General features: G+C 39.2%; 1 protein-coding gene and 1 long non-coding RNA gene across 2 annotated transcripts in view; both read left to right on the forward strand.

Annotated features, from left to right (window-relative positions):
- The first annotated feature begins 1,904 nt into the window (after positions 1–1,904).
- Positions 1,905–21,132, forward strand: part of LOC118222479 (immunoglobulin superfamily member 3-like) — a 125,812-nt gene continuing 106,584 nt past the window's right edge. The window contains exons 1-9 of the mRNA XM_035408109.1: positions 1,905–1,952; positions 2,092–2,445; positions 2,890–3,243; positions 3,646–3,753; positions 4,678–4,727; positions 4,907–5,031; positions 10,434–10,588; positions 19,152–19,502; positions 20,204–20,557. Of these exons, the coding sequence (XP_035264000.1) occupies positions 1,910–1,952; positions 2,092–2,445; positions 2,890–3,243; positions 3,646–3,753; positions 4,678–4,727; positions 4,907–5,031; positions 10,434–10,588; positions 19,152–19,502; positions 20,204–20,557 (1,894 nt within the window). The 5' untranslated portion in view covers positions 1,905–1,909. The remainder of the gene's footprint in view (positions 1,953–2,091; positions 2,446–2,889; positions 3,244–3,645; positions 3,754–4,677; positions 4,728–4,906; positions 5,032–10,433; positions 10,589–19,151; positions 19,503–20,203; positions 20,558–21,132) is intronic.
- On the forward strand, positions 12,665–13,656 carry LOC118223827. Its single transcript, XR_004764503.1, has 3 exons — positions 12,665–13,091; positions 13,408–13,457; positions 13,621–13,656. It is a non-coding gene; the product is annotated as an uncharacterized LOC118223827 (long non-coding RNA).

Consider the following 21,132-nt stretch of genomic DNA (forward strand, 5'->3'; position numbering starts at 1 on the left):
CCTCTGTCGCTTCAGTGGGGTCAGAACTACATGTGCTCTTGAGATAATCAGTGATTATACACCATTTCTTTTTGAATGAGAAAACATTGAGAACTCAGCTCAAATGGTTGTCAGAAATCTTTAACAAAAAGTTTGAAAGCTTTTTAATCATGGTCTTTATTGAACAATATTGCCCACTTTCACAAAACTCAAACCACCAGGTTTGTACAGTAGGGTGTTTAAACATGTCACAATTGTAAACATTTTGATTTCATTCAGGACATGAATTGGTTGCCCAATACTCATCTTAATGTTTATTTTACATTAATAGACTTTGATGCAGTGCTGTGGATGGCCACTGTATCAGATGATGAAAAGACAATAAAATAAAAAATGTACTTACTTTGATTTGTCCAGGATCTGAAAAACAACAACAACAAAAAATACTTAAAAAAAAACACAAAAACAAATCATGAAATAACTTATTTAAAGACAACTCTCCCTGGTTTCAGTGCAGTGCAAAATCACAATGTAAGATCAGGTGTGACATCACAGTATGAACATTCCAGTGAGCTGCCCAATGTTCTGAACTCATTAGCATAATCAGCCATTCTAAACTTTTGGGAGGCTCTAATAGTAAAGAGAACAGATCTTTTTTATTGTTGTTGTTTTTGACCACTTTTTTCATGTTTTCAGATGATAGAAGTTGAAAAATATCAAAAATGCATGTGAATGCAGAATCCCGGCCCAATCCAACTACGGGCAGCACGGACTCCTACTCCTGTAATGGGACAGCTGAGGTATTCAGCACCATGGACACTGCACACATAAACACACATGCAATCACACACACACACACTCACACACGCACACACACACACACGCATACACACACCGAGACGCACACACACATACACACATCCATATGCACACACATATACAGACACCCACACAACGACATGCACACACATACACGCACACAGATGCACACACACACACACACACACACACATACAACCAGACGCACACACACACACACACACAACCACACGCACACACACACACACACACACATGCATATATATATTTATACACACATGCACACACACACAACCACACATACACAAACACACACACACACATGCATATATATTTATACACACATGCACACACACACAACCACACGCAAACACATGCAAACATACACACACAAATACACATACAGACACAAACACCCATGCAACCACATGCAAACACACACACAAATACACACACAGACACACACACACAAACACCCACGCAGAAAGGCACATGTGCACACATTCACACACGCACACACATGCAACCACATGCAAACACACACACAAATACACACACAGACACACACACACAAACACCCATGCACAAATACACATTTGCACACACACACACACACACACACAGACATATTAAACTGTAGCATGAATTGAGGTGCTGTTTCCAATCTAAAGTTATTCTCAAAGTAAACTATTTCAAACTTCATGAAGACTTCAACATGATTGCACTGTAAATAACAATTTGATTATTATTATTATTTGACTGTTATTAAGCAGGATGGTCAGTTCAGAACAAATTCTCATGTACAATGACGACCTGACAAGGTCATCACACATGAAAGAAAAATGGAAATAATGACTACAGTCTTCTTTTGTGGCACTGAGAGTGTTTATTAGCGGATGCTTGTGCAACTCTTGTGCACCCAACAATTTGCCTCATTAAACAACCAATCAAAACTGCCCCTGACATGTGCCCTCCTACTGTTCAGTGAATGACAAGAAATTATTATCTCAAGTCCTCCTCTTATCTGTACAGTTTGAGTTTTACAGCGCAGAGGACAAGCAGGGTCTCAGGCAGAGGAGAGTCTCCAGAAGAGGAGAGTTCAGATACAGTGATGCCACCACTCTGTGCTGTTCTTGTGCTTTTCAGCAAAGTCTGTAAGTGAATGAATATTATTAACTTATCAGCCAAAATAACTTTACACTAGGACTGTATGGAGGCATTAATACAGAGATTAATACGTTTTTTCCCTTATTATTACCATTGTCAGTTGATGATGCTTTCTTTTTTTTCCAGTTGGTTTGCTTGGGAAGAATGTTGATCAGCCTTACGCGCTGGTGAGAGCTCAGCTTGGAGACACTGTGACTTTCCCATGTTTCCATGGTCACAGTTCTGTGTCCCAAGTCAGCTGGTTTAAGCAGCCTCTTGGACAAAAGCCTTGGCTTATAGCACTAATAATGAACCATGAATCAGATGCTATGTTGTTCAATGAGTTTAAAGACAGTGAACGCTTCAGTGCTAAAGCAGCAAAGGGGAGCTTTAACCTGACTGTGTCACGAGTAGAGCCGTCTGATTCTGCAACATACTACTGCACTCTTACGCGCTTCAGTAAGATCAGCTTTGGAGATGGAGCTACTTTAATGGTGACGGGTAAATATGAAACTCAAGTCCATGTTTTATACTTTTTTTTCTTGCTCAGGATTTTTTTAAAGGTGAATTTAAATTTTAAAAAATCCTAAGGAAGCAGATCGTTTTTTTATGTGGTCACTCAAACTCTGCTTTGTGTATTGATGATTTGGTTAAGCATTAAGAAAGACATGTATATTAACATTATTTATTATTGCTGATACTGTATGTTGCAGTATTATTTTGTAAAAGTCTTTCATACAAAGTCACAAATAGACATTTTATTGTTATATGAATGGGCATATATGAATTAGAATACAGCTAATTGATATTTCTAAGCTAATTGTTATAGTGTTTGTACAAAATAAAATGCTGCATTTGCTTTTCGTATTACAGAAATGGAAAAATGATGATTGAATCCAGGCATATATCCTGATATAATTTTAGTTATTAAACTGAATTCTTTAGGTTCAGAGTCACTCAGCAGGACAGTAGTACTGCAGCAGCCCGAGTCTGAGTCAGTGCATTCAGGAGACTCTGTGACTCTGCAGTGTACAGTACACACTGAGACCTGTGCAGGACAACACAGTGTGTACTGGTTCAGACAGGGCTCAGGAGAGTCCCCTCCAGGAATCATTTACACCCATGGAAACAGGAGTGATGAGTGCCAGAGGAGCTCTGGGGCTGTGTCTCCCACACAGAGCTGTGTCTACAACTTCCCCAAGAGGAACCTCAGCTCCTCTGATGCTGGGACTTACTACTGTGCTGTGGCCACCTGTGGGGAGATCCTGTTTGGGAACGGGACCAAGCTGGACATTGACCGTAAGAAAAACAATCACACATTGAAAGCATTGTCTTAATTAATTCCGCTTTTACATACATTTCATACATTAATTTCGACAAGGCTTGGGCTAAAAGATTATTTAAATAATATCATCCAGGGGAATATTCAGAATTCATCTGAAATTATTGAATGTTTGTTTATCATTAGCTGATTTTTTTATGTGGTAAGCTTTTATTGTTTGCTATTCCTCTTTTTTTTTGGAACGATTTTCCATAACTGTTCTAAAACTCCATTGTTTTCAATTACCAGTAGTGACTGTGACATCAGCATTAGAATGTTCAGTGAAGAACATTGTAATCACATGTTTGTGATCTCACATCTTAAAAGGTTCATGTTACTCTTGAAGGGTGCTGTACTAAATCTTTAATTTTATATGTCAGGGAATGAAGCTTTGCCTCTTTATTGCATGGCGGGAGCTTTGGCATTGAGTGTGATCCTAAATATTGTCCTCGCTCTGAAAAGGAGAAAGAGCTGTGAGAATTACAAAGGTAAGAGACCTGGTTTAACGGTGTGGTATGTGTCAATCTATTTTTATTTACAACCTATACACAGTACAATAAAATGTTTGTTAAATCAGATCAGACAGGTATAAAACATACAAGATCATAAAAATACTCAATACCTTAATGGGTGCGGCACAAAAATTGTGAATTGTGAAAATGTTCAAATGTCAGTGTGAAGTAGTGCGGTTTCGAAATATGACAATGATTTTGTTATCTGCACATAAGGCCATTTCATATATAGCATGCAGCTATGGGCATATACAGCATCTGAACAGTTCTGTAAAACAAGATGAAGTAAAGTTCCTCCATTGGTGCAGAGGTCTGTCTACTTTCCGGTATGTGCACATTATGTACACATATCACACGTAAAAGCAAGCCAAATCTGTCTTGAATTTATTCAACTTTACCATTTGATATTTACCCCAATATTGTATATTGGTTGTAGTTTTTATGTATTTGTGTTCGGCACCCAGCTGGCACTAAGTACTATTTACAGGCACAACAGCTGTGATGTGACAAACCTTCGATTATGAAAATGAAATGGCTCTTGAGCAAAAGCCAGTAAAAAGCAGTAAGAGAGAATGCAGAGTTTTCTGGCCTCCAAACAAATTAAAATATTTTTAAAGCGATATGTAATCTCCACTGGAGCCAACCCTAATTCCCTGGAGATTATATCATAGATGTACTCCTCTGATGGATTTCATATTGTTGTAGCAACTTATTTTCGTCTGATGAATGCCATTGACTATATGAAAAACACTGCTACCACTGCTGCTTCAAATAATAACTACTACTGATGATGATGATGATGATATTTCATATTAGATTGTACACCACTGAAAATCACTGCTTAAATGTATTATTTTCAGCCAACCACCAGTGGTTTACGTTCCTATTTCACTCTAACAGGAGCGGCATCAAACAACCAAGTGCCGGGAGAAGACTTGTCGAGCGGACAGGTACAAATATTACGCTGAGAGCGGAATTAACTACTTTAAATGACTAACTAGCTAACTAACTAACTAACTATCTAACTAACTAACTGACTAACTAAATCCATTTCTGTGGTGAATATTCTGCATAATTATTATCATAATGAAGTGTAATGTGGTGTGCTATGCTATGCTTTTCCTTTCAGTGTCGAGATGAAGCAATGAATTACGCTGCTTTGACTTTCACCACCAAGAAACCCAAAGTGAGGAGGAACAAGAGGGAAGTGGAGAAAGTAACGGTTTACTCAGATATGAGATGTAGAGATCGTGAGTGAAACTTTCCATAAAAATGAATCTTCATCACAAGAATGATCACAATTTATCAACTATTCCCTTGCCAGAATTGGTGAACATAATAATATGAGGCTGCAAATGATACGTTCTGGATATGCCTTTCCTAAACCCAGAGCCTCTTCTCTCATTTAAACATTGGACCCAACATACATGTTTGCAAAATAAATCTTTTCTATTTTAAAAGATATTGTTTCAAGAAATATGTATGAACCACTGAATAAACTATGAACTGCAAATTACTGAAGAATTACCTATGCAAAAATTCAATTCAAATGTTCAATTCTCATTTTAGTGTGAAAGAGTTGAAATAAAATGGCAAAATGAAAATGTCAGTGCATTTGTCCTGCATGTAGTAGTTACTGTACCAAAATACTAAAGAAATTTCTAACTTGAAGTAAAAACAATGCATATTTTGAGAGACAAGGGCAAAACAAATAATTTAATATTATAAACCATGAGAGAACGCGACTGCTTTCCCTGCAGTGGTAATGGATGGCGGCCAAACATTTGTTAAGTTTATTTCGGGAGTTGATCTCTCCTTGTAATTTTCATGGAGATCAATTATCTTGTTATTCTTGTTATCACTGTGAATTTGGGTACGCTCTAGCAACCTTTAGAACAGCTGGATATGCTTTCTGAAGGCTAGGCCTCTTGCTAGCAGAGCCCTCCCTGTACCTTCAGTAACCAAAGCACTTCCTGTATGCACAGCGACAGCTTTCTTGTGTTCTCAGTTACTGATGCTGTGCTGTATGTTTTAGAACAACTGGGCACATGTTCAGACACAATGACTCAGTGGCAGATTCCTTCCTGTGTTCAGGGACAGAGCATGAACAGACTGTCACATGTTCATGCACTTCCTGCTGAGATGCCTGTCAGGTGTTCACAGGGGCCGATAATCTAGAGAACCAGGAGAGAGTAATGCCCTTACCTAGACTGGACTTGCAACTATAAAGTATTTAGTTTTGACAGCATAATATTAAACAATGACCCTAAAATCACAAAAGGCAGGGGTTAAATATCACATGGACAGATATCTTTGCCTGATATGCTTCCTGCTCTGAGGTCACTGCAATGCTTATTGTTTCTGAAAGCTTTTGCACACGGCTCTCTCTTTCATTACCAGAAAAATGTGTTTGTTTGTTTCAGACTGCTTTGTTGTGGTGACAAGAGAGGTTCACTTATTTTCCACTCACAGCCCTATACATTCAGCTCTACACAGACCTGAGCTGCACAGGACGACCGACCTGCAGCTCCTCCCTCTCTCAGTGCTGAAACCACACTGACAGTCAAATTTATCCACCTCACACCTCAGACCACATTTCCATTACAACAGACCAGAAGAGACAGAATTAGAAAACAGTGTACTTAACTTTCAAAAGATAAATACTACTCAAAATCTGTCCCCGAGCTTCCAAATATAGTACATAAATTGCAGGGACAAAATGATCAGTATCGCTCTCTATAATTAAAGTGGCTTTTCACTTTCCTATTTTACATTCATTATCATTGACATGTTTTATGCTGTTGCTTTTTAGTTGTATTATAATGCAGAGCAAGGTCATCATAACCGTCTTTTATAATGTGTGTTGTTCAGAGTTTTACCAATAGGGAGCAGCACAGCATAGTCATTAAATAATTTATAAATTTGACATCACGACGATGATAATTTATGATGTCACAATCTAAAACTCTTGATAGTCACACCGTATTGGTCTGATTAAGTTGTTTTAGACATGTTGTTCAGCTTGTGTGCACCGTTCAAATTTTTTATATACGGCTTACAATGTTGAATATCATTACATGTGAAATGCTCAGTGATGTGCACATCATTAAAATATTTAAATATACACTCAATAAGTCATAAAAAATACTAAAGTAATACGATAGTGTTTTTTTCTGCACAAACATCATCAGATGCATTGAAACACAGAGCACCTCAATCATTCCCCTCCTTTTCCTGCCCTGATGGTACATTCCATGGTCATGTGACCAGCTGTGGTGACACGAGACAGAGTGTCCTTTATTCATTCAGGACAAGCAACATTCTTCATAAACGTATGTGCTGAGTAAGGTGTGGAGCAGAATGGATTTACATGTAACAATCCTTGTATCGTACGGATTTGACTATGAGGATGTGAGTGTATACAGTAGTCGGGGCGGAAGAGAGAGTGCGTGCCTGTGTGTGTGTGTGTGTGTGTGTGTGTGTGTGTGTGTGCATGTGTGTGACCAAAGACAGTAGTATCCCAGCAAGTTAGGTGCCATTGAATACTGGGCGGCAGGGGGCAGGGCATTTTCGGTATCAATTAATGTCCAGGACTGTTTACGTTTCCTGTTTATAACTTCTTTCCTCTTTATAAGCTCTCTCTGTGGCTCAGTCTGACTCTCAGGCCACTGACTCAAAACAAAACCCCTGAGCTCTGCCTTTGTGGTTTCCTCTGCATGCACCCGTTTCATAAGTCACCTGGTACCTCCCTCTTTCTTTCTTTCTCTCTCTCACCACCCCCTTCTCTCTTTCTCACTCTCTCTCTCTATCATTCCTATCTCCTCTGGCACTTCAGTGGGGTCAGAACTACATGTACTCTTTAGATAATCAGTGATTATACACCATTTCTTTATGAATGAGAAAACATTGAGGACTCAGCTCAAATGGTTGTCAGAAATCTTTAACAAACAGTTTGAAAGCTTTCTAATCATGGTCTTTATTGAACAATATTGCCTACTTTCACAAAACTCAAACCACCAGGTTTGTACAGAAGGGTGTTTAAACATATCACTATTGTAAACATTTTGATTTCATTCAGGACATGAATTGGTTGCCCAACACTCATCTTAATGTTAATTTTACCATAATAGACTTTGATGCAGTGCTGTGGATGGCCACTGTAACACATGATGAAAAGACAAAATAAAATTTAAAAAAATTACTTACATTCATTCATCCAGGAAATGAAAAACAAATAATAAATAAATAAATACTTTAAAAAAAAAACAACAACAAAAAAAAAAAAAACTGAACAACAAAACAGTCATGAAAAATCATCCAGAGGCCAAAAGTCCACATCAAGCTAACCCTTCAAACACAACAACCTTTCAGAAAAAGGATTCCTTACGCATGTGAGCAAGGACCTTTTATATGGCCCTGTGATTAGGCGATGGGGAGCAGCTGGCCTAATTAGAATGATTAGAATGAGTCGGGCGGCTGCCCGACTCATCTACAACCTCCCCAAATTCTCCCACGTCACTCCTCTGCTGCGATCACTTCACTGGCTACCGGTCGCTGCCAGGATCCGATTCAAAGCCCTGACCCTTGCCTACACTGCTGCCAACAGGACAGCCCCCATCTACTTGCAGGACATGACTCAATTCTATGTGCCTGCTCGACCACTCCGCTCTGCGGCAGCAGGGCGTCTTGTAACCCCTCCCACCCGCCCAAAGGGATCACAGAGCTTCTCCACCCTAACTCCCCAGTGGTGGAACGAACTCCCCGTCCCTCTCCGAACCTCCCCCTCACTATACATCTTCCGCCGTGGCCTGAAGACTCATCTCTTCAGACTATACCTAGAATAACCACCACCACGCTGTATTTAAAAAAAAAAAAAAAAAAAAAAAGAAAACCCTTTTTCCCTGTCACTTGTTACATGTTGCCCCATCGCTGCACTTCTTGGTAAATTGTATTTGTCCTAATACTGTAGCTTATTCTTCTGCCTAGTTTGGCTTTGCAGATGTTAGACCAGGATAGTGTTCATTGTTCTCAGCTAGAAATAGCTGTACAAAATAAGTAATTGTACCTTACTGAATTGTACCTTACTGATCCCGTGTTCAGCAGTTGTCTACGATCATGAAAATGCACTTTTTTGTACGTCGCTTTGGATAAAAGCGTCTGCCAAATGAATGTAATGTAATGTAATGAGACCTGCCCCCCTGCCTGTGAGAAGGGCCGGTGCTGTCCATGGTCCTGCAGCTCTCCCAGGTTTCTGGAATACCTGGGTGCTGGAGGGACAGCACACCACCACCCTTCCTGGCACTACAACCTGCACAGCTAATATATTTAAACGAAAGTGCTGGTTGCAGTTATGCAAGAAGATTAAAGGAACCTGTTTTGAAAAAGGTTTCATTGCTGTTCATGCATGTCATTAATTTATGATTTTTAAAAATGTATTTATTTATTTTATTTATTTATTTAAAAACGTACATAAGTTTAAATGCAACTAGGTGCATTGAACTGGCGCTTCATTGAGACAAGGCCAGGAGAGATAACAGAGGTAGTCCCCTTAATGAGGCCATTGTGATGTCATCGAGTGACAGAACCTCAGGCCTCAGACATTGACACCCTGGATATGGACAATCTATGTTATGTAACTTATTGCTGGTACATTCCTCATTCCATTATGAGAAAATGTTTCAGTTACGAGTTATGAGTTGTGCAATTACAAATCATGAAATTACTTATTTAAAGACAACTCACCCTGGTTACAGTGCAGTGCAAAATCACAATGTAAGATCAGGTGTGACATCACAGTATGAACATTCCAGTCAGCTGCCCAATGTTCTGAACTCATTAGCATAATCAGCCATTCTAAACTTTTGGGTGGCTCTCATAGTAAAGACAACAGTTTTTTTTCGTTTTCAGATGAAAGAAGATGATAAATACCAAAAATGCATCTGAATGCAGAACCCCGGCCCAATCCACCTACGGGCAGCACTGACTCCTACTCCTGTAATGGGACAGCAGAGAAATTCAGCACCATGGACACTGCACATAAACACACATGCAATCACACACACACACACACACACACACACACACGCGCACACACACGCACACATGCACACTCACTCACTCACTCACTCACTCACACACCAACACACACACACCCACACACCCACACACTCACACACACACACACACAACCATACTCACATACACACGCACACCACACAATCACACACACATAGACACATACACCTCCATGCACACACACATACATGCACACACACACACACACCCACGCACACACAGATACACACATACACACACACATATACACCCACGCACACACACACACATACAGAAATATTAAACCGTAGTACGAATTAAGGTGCCGTTTTCAATCTAAAGTTACTCTTAAAGTAAGCCATTTAAAACATTGTGAACACTTCCACATTATTGCACTCTAAATAACAACTGGATTATTATTATTATTTGAGCTATATTAAGCAGGATGGAAATAATGACATCAGTGTTCTTTTGTTGCACTGAGGGTGTTTATCAGCATATGCTTGCTCCACTCTTGTGCACCCAATCATTTGCCTTATTGAACAGCCAATCAAATCTGCCCCTGACATGTGCCCTCCTACTGTTCAGTGAATCGCTGGAAATTATCATCTCAAGTCCTCCTCTTATCTGTACAGTTTGAGTTTTACAGCGCAGAGGACAAACAGGGTCTCAGGCAGAGCAGAGTCTCCAGAAGACGAGAGTTCAGATACAGTGATGCCACCACTCTGTACCTTTCTTGTACTTTTCAGCAAAGTCTGTAAGTTTGTAATTATTATTAACTTTCAGCCAAAAATAACTTTACACTAGGACTGTATAGAATTATTTATACAGACATTGTTGGGCTTTTTTAATTGCGTATTTCACATTGTTGTTGTGTAGAAATATTGCTTTGTGTTGTATTCCAGATGGTCTGCTTGGGAATATATTTCAGCCTGACGTGCTGGTGAGAGCTCAGATTGGAGACACTGTGACTCTCCCATGCTTCTACACTGCACAAGAATGGAATTATATCAGCTGGTTAAAACAGCCTCTTGGACAGAAGCCTCAGCTCATAGTAATACAAATTTCCTATCAATCAGATCATACATTTTTTAATGAGTTTAAAAACAGTGAACGCCTCAGTGCTAAGGCATCAAAGGAGGGCTTTAACCTGACCGTGTCACAAGCTGAGCCGTCTGATTCAGCCACATACTACTGCGCTATTGGACGTTACAGTGAAATCAGCTTTGGAAATGGAACCACTCTAATGGTGATGGTAAATGGTAAATATGAACCTTAGTTGATGCTTTACACTTGTTTTTTTAATGTACAGGCTTTCAACAATATACTCTGCTCACAGACAGAATAGCAGTGAAATATTGAAAAAAGTGTTGTTTGATTCACTCACCTGATCAATAGTTTATCATAAATAAACATTTGGCATTTGCTTTTAAAAAAGTGAATTTAAATTATCCTAGGAAAGCAGATCTTTCTTTTAGGGTAGGGTTAGCCAAACTGTTTTGTGTGTTTGTGTATTGGTTCAGTGTTATGTTAAGAAATATTGAGCTATGTTGTTGTTTAAGATACTGCATGTTTAGCCAAACACTGTAAATTTGCATTATTATTTTTCTAAAGTCATTAATACAACATCACAAATAGACAGTTTCTCACGCATTTGTCACCGATCCAGATTGGGAAGTTCAGCCACGACCTAGAGTCAAAACTGTGTTTATAAAGAATAATGACAATAATTGCAGCCACGCACATATCTAATGATTGAGTCAAAGAATTTATTCTGTTATTTTTTTAATTGTTCAAATTTTTCAGGTTCAGAGTCACACAGCAGGGCAGTAGTACTGCAGCAGCCTGAGTCTGAGTCAGTGCATTCTGGAGACTCTGTGAATCTGCAGTGTACAGTACACACTGAGACCTGTGCAGGAGAACACAGTGTGTACTGGTTCAGACAGGGCTCAGGAGAGTCCCCTCCAGGAATCATTTACACCCATGGAACCAGGAGTGATGAGTGCCAGAGGAGCTCTGGGGCTGTGTCTCCCACACAGAGCTGTGTCTACAACTTCCCCAAGAGGAACCTCAGCTCCTCTGATGCTGGGACTTACTACTGTGCTGTGGACATCTGTGGGGAGATCCTGTTTGGGAACGGGACCAAGCTGGACATTGACCGTAAGAAAAACAATCACACATTGAAAGCAGTGTCTTAATTAATTCCGATTTTAAAAGGTTCATACATTAATTTTGGAAAGGCATGGGCTAAAAGATTACTTAAATAATATCAACCGGGGGAATATTCAGAATTCATCTGAAATTATTGAATGTCTGTTTAGCATTAGCTGATTATTTTATGTGGTATGCTTTAATTGTTTGCTATTCCTCTTTTATTTTTTTGGAATGATTTTCCATAACTGTTCTATAACTCCATTGTTTTCAATTACCAGTAGTGACTGTGACATCAGCATTAGAATGTTCAGTGACGAACATTCTAATCACATGTGTGTGATCTCACATCTTAAAAGGTTCATGTTACTCTGGAAGGGTGCTGTACTAATTCTTGAATTTTATATGTCAGGGAATGAAGCTTTGCCTTTTTATTGCATGGCGGGAGCTTTGGCGTTGAGTGTGATCCTGAATATTGTCCTCGCTCTGAAAAGGAGAAAGAGCTGTGTGAATTACAAAGGTAAGAGTCCAGGTTTAACGGTGTAGTATGTGTCAATCTATTTTTTATTTACAACCTATACACAGTACAATAAAATGTTTGTTAAATTAGATCAGACAAGTATAAAACATACAAGATCATAAAAATACTCAATACCTTAATGGGTGCGGCACAAACATTGTGAAAATGTTCAAATGTTAGTGTGAAGTAGTGTGGTTTCGAAATATGACAATAATTTTGTCATCTGCACATAAGGCCATTTCATATATAGCATGCAGCTATGGGCATATACAGCATCTGAACAGTTCTGTAAAACAAGATGAAGTAAAGTTCCTCCAGAGGTCTGTCTACTTTCCGGTATGTGCACATTATGTACACATATCACACGTAAAAGCAAACCAAATCTGTCTTGAATTTATTCAACTTTACTATTTGATATTTACCCCAATATTGTATATTGGTTGTAGTTTTTATATATTTGTGTTTGGTACCCAGCTGGCACTAAGTACTAATTACAGGCACAACAGCTGTGATGTGACAAACCTTCGATTATGAAAATGAAATAGCTCTTGAGCAAATGCCAGTAAAAAGCAATAAGAGAGAATGCAGAGTAAGTACAGTTTTCTTGCCTCCAAACATATTAAAATATTTTTAAAGCGATATGTAATCTCCAGTGGAGCCAACCCTAATTCCCTGGAGATTATATCATAGATGTACTCCTCTGATGGATTTCTTATTGTTGTAGCAACTTATTTTCGTCTGATGAATGCCATTGACTATATGAAAAACACTGCCACCACTGCTGCTTCAAATAATAACTACTACTGATGATGATGATGATGATATTTCATATTAGATTGTGCACCATTGAATGTATTATTTTCAGCCAACCACCAGTGGTTTACGTTCCTATTTCACTCTAACAGGAGCTGCATCAAACAACCAAGTGCCGGGAGAAGACTTGTCGAGCGGACAGGTACAAATATTACGCTGAGAGGGGAATTAACTACTTTAAATGACTAACTAACTAACTAACTAACTGACTAACTGACTAAATCCATTTCTGTGGTGAATATTCTGAATAATTATTATCATAATGAAGTGTAATGTGGTGTGCTATGCTATGCTTTTCCTTTCAGTGTCGAGATGAAGCAATGAATTACGCTGCTTTGACTTTCACCACCAAGAAACCCAAAGTGAGGAGGAACAAGAGGGAAGTGGAGAAAGAAACGGTTTACTCAGATATGAGATTTAGAGATCGTGAGTGAAGCTTTCCATAAAAATTCATCTTCATCACAAGAATGATCACAATTTATCAACTATTCCCTTGCCAGAATTGCTGAACATAATAATATGAGGCTGCAAATGATACAAACGTTCTGGATTTGCCTTTCCTAAACCAAGAGCCTCTTTTTTAAACATAGGACCCAACATACATTTTTGCCAAATAAATCTTTTCTATTTTAAAAGATATTGTTTCAAGAAATATGTATGAACCACTGAATAAACTATAAACTGCAAATTACTGAAGAATTACCTATGCAAAAATTCAATTCAAATGTTCAATTCTCATTTTAGTGTGAAAGAGTTGAAATAAAATGGCAAAATGAAAATGTCAGTGCATTTGTCCTGCGTGTAGTAGGTACTGTACCAAAATACTAAAGAAATTTCTAACTGGAAGAAGAAACAATGCATATTTTGAGAGACAAGAGCAAAAAAAAATATTAAATATTATATATATATTTCCCTGCAGTGGTAATGGATGGTGGTCAAATATTTGCTAAGTTTATTTCGGGAGTTGATCTCTCATTGTAATTTTCATGGAGATCAATTATCTTGTTACTCTTGTCATCGCTGTGAATTTTGGTATGCTCCAGCAAGCTAGCAAGTTAGAACAGCTGGACATGCTTTCTGAAGGCGAGGCCTCTTGCTAGCAGAGCCCTCCCTGTACCTTCAGTAACTAAAGCACTTCCTGTATGCACAGCGACAGCTTGCGTTCTCAGTAACTGATCCGGTGCTGTACGTTTTAGACCACTCCTTCCTGTGTACAGGGACAGAGCATGAACAGACTCCCCCATGCATTTCCTGCTGAGATGCCAGGTGTTCACAGATAATCTAGAGAACAAGGAGAGAGTAATGCCCTTAACCAGGCTGGACTTGTTACTCTAAAGTGTTTCGTTTTGACAGTTGAACATCAATGCTAATGATATAACGGTAATTAAATAATTGGAGGAGGCCCTAATACAAATGTTATTTTGTCATTTTGCTCTGTGATGGCGACAGGGGAAGTTCACTCACATTTTCCACTCACAGCCTTATATATTCAGCTTTACATAGATCAGGAAGACTGGCACATGAAGACTGACCTGCTGCACAGAGCCGTCTTCACACCTCCCTCTCTCAGCGCTGGAACTCTCTGATCAACTTCACACCTCAGACCACCTTTCCATTACAACCGACCAGAAGAGACAGAATTAGAAAACAGTGTTCTTATCTTTCAAAAGAAAAATGCTGATTTTAAATTTGTCCCCATGGTTCCAAATACAGCGCATAAATTGCAGGAACAAAAGATCAGTATTGCTCTCTATAATTAAAGATATCTATTAATTCTACATGCAGCTATTTTACTTGCATTATCATTCACATGTTTTATGCTGTTGCCTCTTAGTTGCGGTATATGGTGCACAACAAGGTCATCATAAACTTCTATTATAATGTGCGTAGTACAGAGTTTAACCAGTAGGGAGCAGCACAGCATAGACATTACATTATTTATGAATGTGACATTTTGATGATGAAAGTTTATGACATTACAACCCAAAGTTTTTAAGCGTCATGCCGTATTGGTCTGATCATGTCGTTTTAGACATGTTTGTCAGCTTGTGTGCACCTTTCAAATTTTTGGTGTCCTGCTTGCAATGTTGAATATCATTATACATAAAATGCTCAGTGAAGTGCACATCATTAAAAGATTTAAATATACACTCAGTAAGTCATAAAAAATAAAGAAAATACTGAAAAGATATGATCACACAGCATCTTGATCATTCCTCTCCTATCCCTCCCCTGATGGTACATTCCATGGTCATGTGACCAGCTGACTCATTCAGGACATGCAGAATTCTTCTTAAATGTATGTGCTAAGTAAAGTGTGGAGCAGAATGGACTCACATGAGACTATTCTTGTATCAGGATGTAAGTGGATGGGTGAGGTGGAAGAGAGTGTGTGCCTGCGTGTGTGTGTGTGTGTGTGTGTGTGTGTGTGTGTGTTTGTGTGTATGTGTGTGCGTGTGTGTGTGTGTGTGTGTGTCACCAAAGAGAGTAGTTTCTCTGCAAGTTAGGTTCCATTGAGTACTGGGGGGCAGGGGTGGGGCAGTTTTAATTATAGTCCGGTAATGTGTTGGTTTCCTGTTTATAACGTCTTTCCTTTGAGAGTGTGCTAGAGATCACGCTCTGAGACCTGCTTTCTGGTCAGAGGGGGGTTTTTGCACAATCCTAGAGGTGCAGCTCTCTCTGTGGTTTGATCTGACTCTCAGGCCACTGACTCAAAACAGATCCCCTGTGCTCTGCCTTTCTGGTTTCCTGCATGCACCCGTTTCAAACGTTACCTGGCATTCCTCTTCCCCCTGAAGTCACAAATATACATTGTCTTTCATTAGACCACAAACTGTAAAACAACTGAAAATTCTTCATTAAAAAATTGAATAAACTGGAACCAACAATCTTGCAGAGGCAAAAAAACAAACTACAAGCCACTACAAACAAACCTTCATACACAACCTTTCACAAGAAAGTAGAAAGATTCCTTACACCTGTGAGCAAGGCCCTTTTATAAGGCCCAATGATTAGGCAATGGGGAGCAGCTGGCCTAATTAGAATGAACCACACCTGCCCCCCTGCCTGTGAGAAGGGCCTGTGCTGTCCATGGTCCTGCAGCTCTCCCAAGTTGCTGGAATTCCTGGGTGCTGGAAGGACAGCACACCATCACCCTTCCTGGCACCACAACCTGCACAGCATAGATTTTTAAATGAAAGTGCTGCAGTTATGCAAGAATATTGAAGAAATCCGTTTAGAAAAAGTTTCATTGCTGTTCATGCATGTCATGTATTTTGAGAGCCTTATTTATGATTTTTTAAATTGTTTATTTATTTAAAAACTTATATATTCTAAGTTTAAATGCAACTAGGTGCATTGAACTGGCGCTTCATTGAGACAAGGCCAGGAGAGATAACAGAGGTAGTCCCCTTAATGAGGCCATTGTGATGTCATCCAGTGACAGAACCTCAGGCCTCTGACATTGACACCCTGGATATGGACAATCTACGTTATGTTATTGCTGGTATATTGCTCATTCAATGATGAGAAAATGTTTCAGTTATGAATTATGAGTTGTGCAATTAAAAATCATGAATTAACTTATTTAATTACACCTCACCCTGTTTTCGGTACAGTGCAAAATCAGGTGTGACATCACAGCATGGACATTCCAGTGAGCTGCCCAATGTGTTGTAGTCTGTATTAGTATCTGTTTGCTGTTAGTGTTTATTTTATGTTTCTGTAAATTTATTATTTTTCACATCCTCCGTCCCAGTATTTTCATTCTCCCGGTCACTTGTCTTCCCAGTGCCGTCTCTGTGTCTGTGTTCCCTGAGCTGCTTCACTCCCCTGTATTCGCGTGATTTCACTATTCGGGTGGTTCTGGGTTTTCGTGGTTTCCCCCCTTCTTTCCAGTCTTGTTTTACTTACTTCCTGCTTATATCTAGTTTTACTAATTTCTACGAATCCTTACTAACTTATAGATTGTAATGTACTAACCTCATTAATATACTAACATGTTAATATTACTAATGGATTAACAAACACTAGTTTTGGGTTTTTGATAGTTTAAATCACTATACTAATACATTAACCATTCTCCCCTTTTCCATGCTGCGCTGTAGCTCCACCCCTTTTCTTTCTAGTCTGCCCTAACGCTGAGTTCTGCAATTGCCTGCACCTGTCTCTTGCTCTAACTGCACCTCTCTCTCTCTGCACGTGTTTTACCTGCTAAACCCAGGCCGTCTGTTATCATTGTTGTCTATGTGATTCCAGTCCGCGTTTTGTCAGTCCCCTGTCATTTAATTAGTTATCCTAATGTTCTTCACCTGGATGTTGTTTGTTACTCCGCCCTCACTCACGTAACCCCTCCTTGATTGTTACCTTCCCCATTGTATAAATGTCAGTCTTTTCCACCAGCTCCCTGTCAGAACGTTGATCGTATTCACTGTGCCGATGTATTGTAAGCCTTTGCTTATCGAGATTCCTGAGACGCCTTTTCCGTACGACTTCGAGTTTGCCTGCCCCTCTTGTTTGATTGCTTTCTGGTTTGACCTTTGCTTTGTTTTGACTTCTCTTTTGCCTGTTCCTTTGTACCTTCGCCTATCCGATCTCCTGGTTTTTGATGTTTTGCCCGTTTACCACTATTCTTTTGGAAACTCGATTTTGTACCGTCCTATCTCTGATTACCTGGCTTTGAACTTTGGACTGAATAAAGACAACGTTTTTTCGATTTCCCTGGTCTGCGTTTGGGTCCTTGCACAGAACATTACACAATGTTCTAAACTCATTAGCATAATCAGCCATTCTAAACTTTTGTGAGGCTCTCATAAAGACAACTGTTTTTTTTTGTTGTTTTTTACCACTTTATGTTTTCAGATGATAGAAGCTGAAAAATACCAAAAATGCATATGAATGCAGGATCCTGGCCCAATCCACCTACGGGCAGCACTGCCTCCTACTCCTGGAATGGGACAGCAGAGAAATTCAGCACCATGGACACTGCACACATAAATGCACACACACACACACACTCCACACTCACACGCACACATACACATACAGACACATGCACACACACCCATACACACACACACCTCCATGCACACACACATACATGCGCACACACACGCAACCACACACATATACACCCACGCACGCACGAATACACATACACAAACACGCAAACATGCACCCACACACATATACACCCACGCGCACACACACACACACACACACACACAGACATATTAAACCGTAGAACAAATTCAGGTGCTGTTTTCAATCTAAAGTTATACTTAAAGTAACCTATTTCAAACTTTATGAAGACTTCCACTTTATTGCACTGTAAATAACAACTGAATTATTATTATTATTTGACCTTTATTAAGCAGGATGGAAATAATGACATCAGTGTTCTTTTGTGGCACTGAGAGTGTTTATTAGTGGATGCTTGTGCAGCTCTTGTTCACCCAATAATTTGCCTCATTAAACAGCCAATCAAATCTGCCCCTGACATGTGCCCTCCTACTGTTCAGTGAATCGCTGGAAATTATTACCTCATGTCCTCCTCTTATCTGTACAGTTTGCGTTTTACAGCGCAGAGGACAAGCAGGGTCTCAGGCAGAGAAGAGTCTCCAGAAGAGGAGAGTTCAGATACAGTGATGCCGCCACTCTGTGCCGTTCTTGTGCTTTTCATCAAAGTCTGTAAGTTTGTAATTATTATTAACTTTCAGCCAAAAATAACTTTACACTTGGACTGTATACAGTTATTTAGACAGAGATTGCTGGGTTTTTTAATTGTGTATTTCACATTGTTGTTTGAGTTGAAATATTGCTTTGTGTTGTATTCCAGATGGTCTGCTTGGGAATATATTACAGCCTGACGCGCTGGTGAGTGCTAGGATCGGAGACACTGTGACTCTCCCATGCTTCTACACTGCACAAGATCGGCTTGATATCAACTGGTTTAAGCAGCCTCTTGGACAAAAGCCTCGGCTTATAGCAGTACAAATAAACTATCAAATACATGCTGTATTTTTCTATGAGTTTAAAAACAGCACACGCCTCAGTGCTAAAGCAGCAAAGGGGAGCTTTAACCTGACTATGTCAGGAGTAGAGACGTCTGATTCAGCCACATACTACTGCAGTATTACGCTTTTCAAAGAGATCAGCTTTGGAAATGGAACTACTTTAATGGTGACGGGTAAGTATGAACCTTAATTCACGTTCAACAATTGTTTTTTAATGAGCACCAGACACATTATCTGTAAAATATATACTATATTATTAGTGAATTTTCTTCAATCAACCAATCTTTATTTATATAGCACATTTCATACAATAGCTGTAGCCCAATGTGCTGCACATGACCGAAAGACAATGCTATTAAAACAAAAGTAAACACACTTGGACAAAATATCCCACGATAAACTATCCTGATAAATATTTTATCATAGCCTTTTTCTTTTTGCCCATTTAGAGGTAAAATATAAGAAGAAAGCAGATCATTCTTTATGGGAAGTGTCATTCAAACTGCTTTGTTTGTTCACATATTGGCTAAGTGTTAAGAAGTAAAGAAATTGAAATACGCTACATTTTATTTACTCAATAGTTATCACTGTAGTTTAAGCCAAACACATGAAATTTGTAATATGATTTAAAAAAAGTCATTGACAGACATTATCTCATTGTATGAAAGGAAAAATAAGGCCAATTGATATGACACACATACATGTGTCATCAGTGTAGTTTGGGAAATTCAGCAATGATCAGAACTAGATGAAAAATTGTGTTTTTACAGAATAAATGCCTGCGTGTACTTGGGAAACACAGTTATGGAAAAATATTGAATGAATCCAAATATTTATCCTGTTCTATTTTTAATTTTCAAACTGTATTTTTCAGGTTCAGAGTCACATGACAGGACAGTAGTACTGCAGCAGCCTGAGTCTGAGTCAGTGCAGCCAGGAGACTCTGTGACTCTGCAGTGTACAGTACACACTGAGACCTGTGCAGGAGAACACGGTGTGTACTGGTTCAGACAGGGCTCAGGAGAGTCCCCTCCAGGAATCATTTACACCCATGGAACCAGGAGTGATGAGTGCCAGAGGAGCTCTGGGGCTGTGTCTCCCACACAGAGCTGTGTCTACAACTTCCCCAAGAGGAACCTCAGCCCCTCTGATGCTGGGACTTACTACTGTGCTGTGGCCACCTGTGGGGAGATCCTGTTTGGGAACGGGACCAAGCTGAATGTTGAGGGTAAGCTTGTTTAAATGTATGTACGATTTAATAGCACAGTTAGTATTGATTCACATTTGTTATTTAATTAATAAAGAAAATATTTAGATTTTAACATAATTTTGATTGTAACAACATCTCAACTTCATTCACAAAATCCTAAACAAATATTTATATTTCAGGAGGTGAATTATCCAAGCTTGTCTGGCTCTCAATCATACGGACTGGGGTTCTCTGTTGGATCTTGCCCATATTTGTCCTCATCTATTGCAAAAAGGCATAAATAATGATGGTATTATAGGATTCATATCATTCAATCAGTCTGTGTGTCATGTTCACATTAATATCTCCTTCTGGGTATTTTTTTCCCTTTCTCTTGTCATTCAGATTTTTTTTTTCCAGAGAACAATACCTGTTCACAAATTAACCAGGTGAATAAATCCTAATGTGCTGTTCTGATAATGTAGGCAGAGCTGCCTGAGACAGCTGATGTTACTCAAACAATGTAATGCAATTAAACTTAATTCCAGTCATTTGAAATGCATGGTTTTGATTATGTTCCTGATCCAGTACTCTGAGGTTTTTGAACACAGACA

Source organism: Anguilla anguilla, chromosome 3 (genome assembly GCF_013347855.1).
Source record: "Anguilla anguilla isolate fAngAng1 chromosome 3, fAngAng1.pri, whole genome shotgun sequence".
Taxonomy (NCBI): domain Eukaryota; kingdom Metazoa; phylum Chordata; class Actinopteri; order Anguilliformes; family Anguillidae; genus Anguilla; species Anguilla anguilla.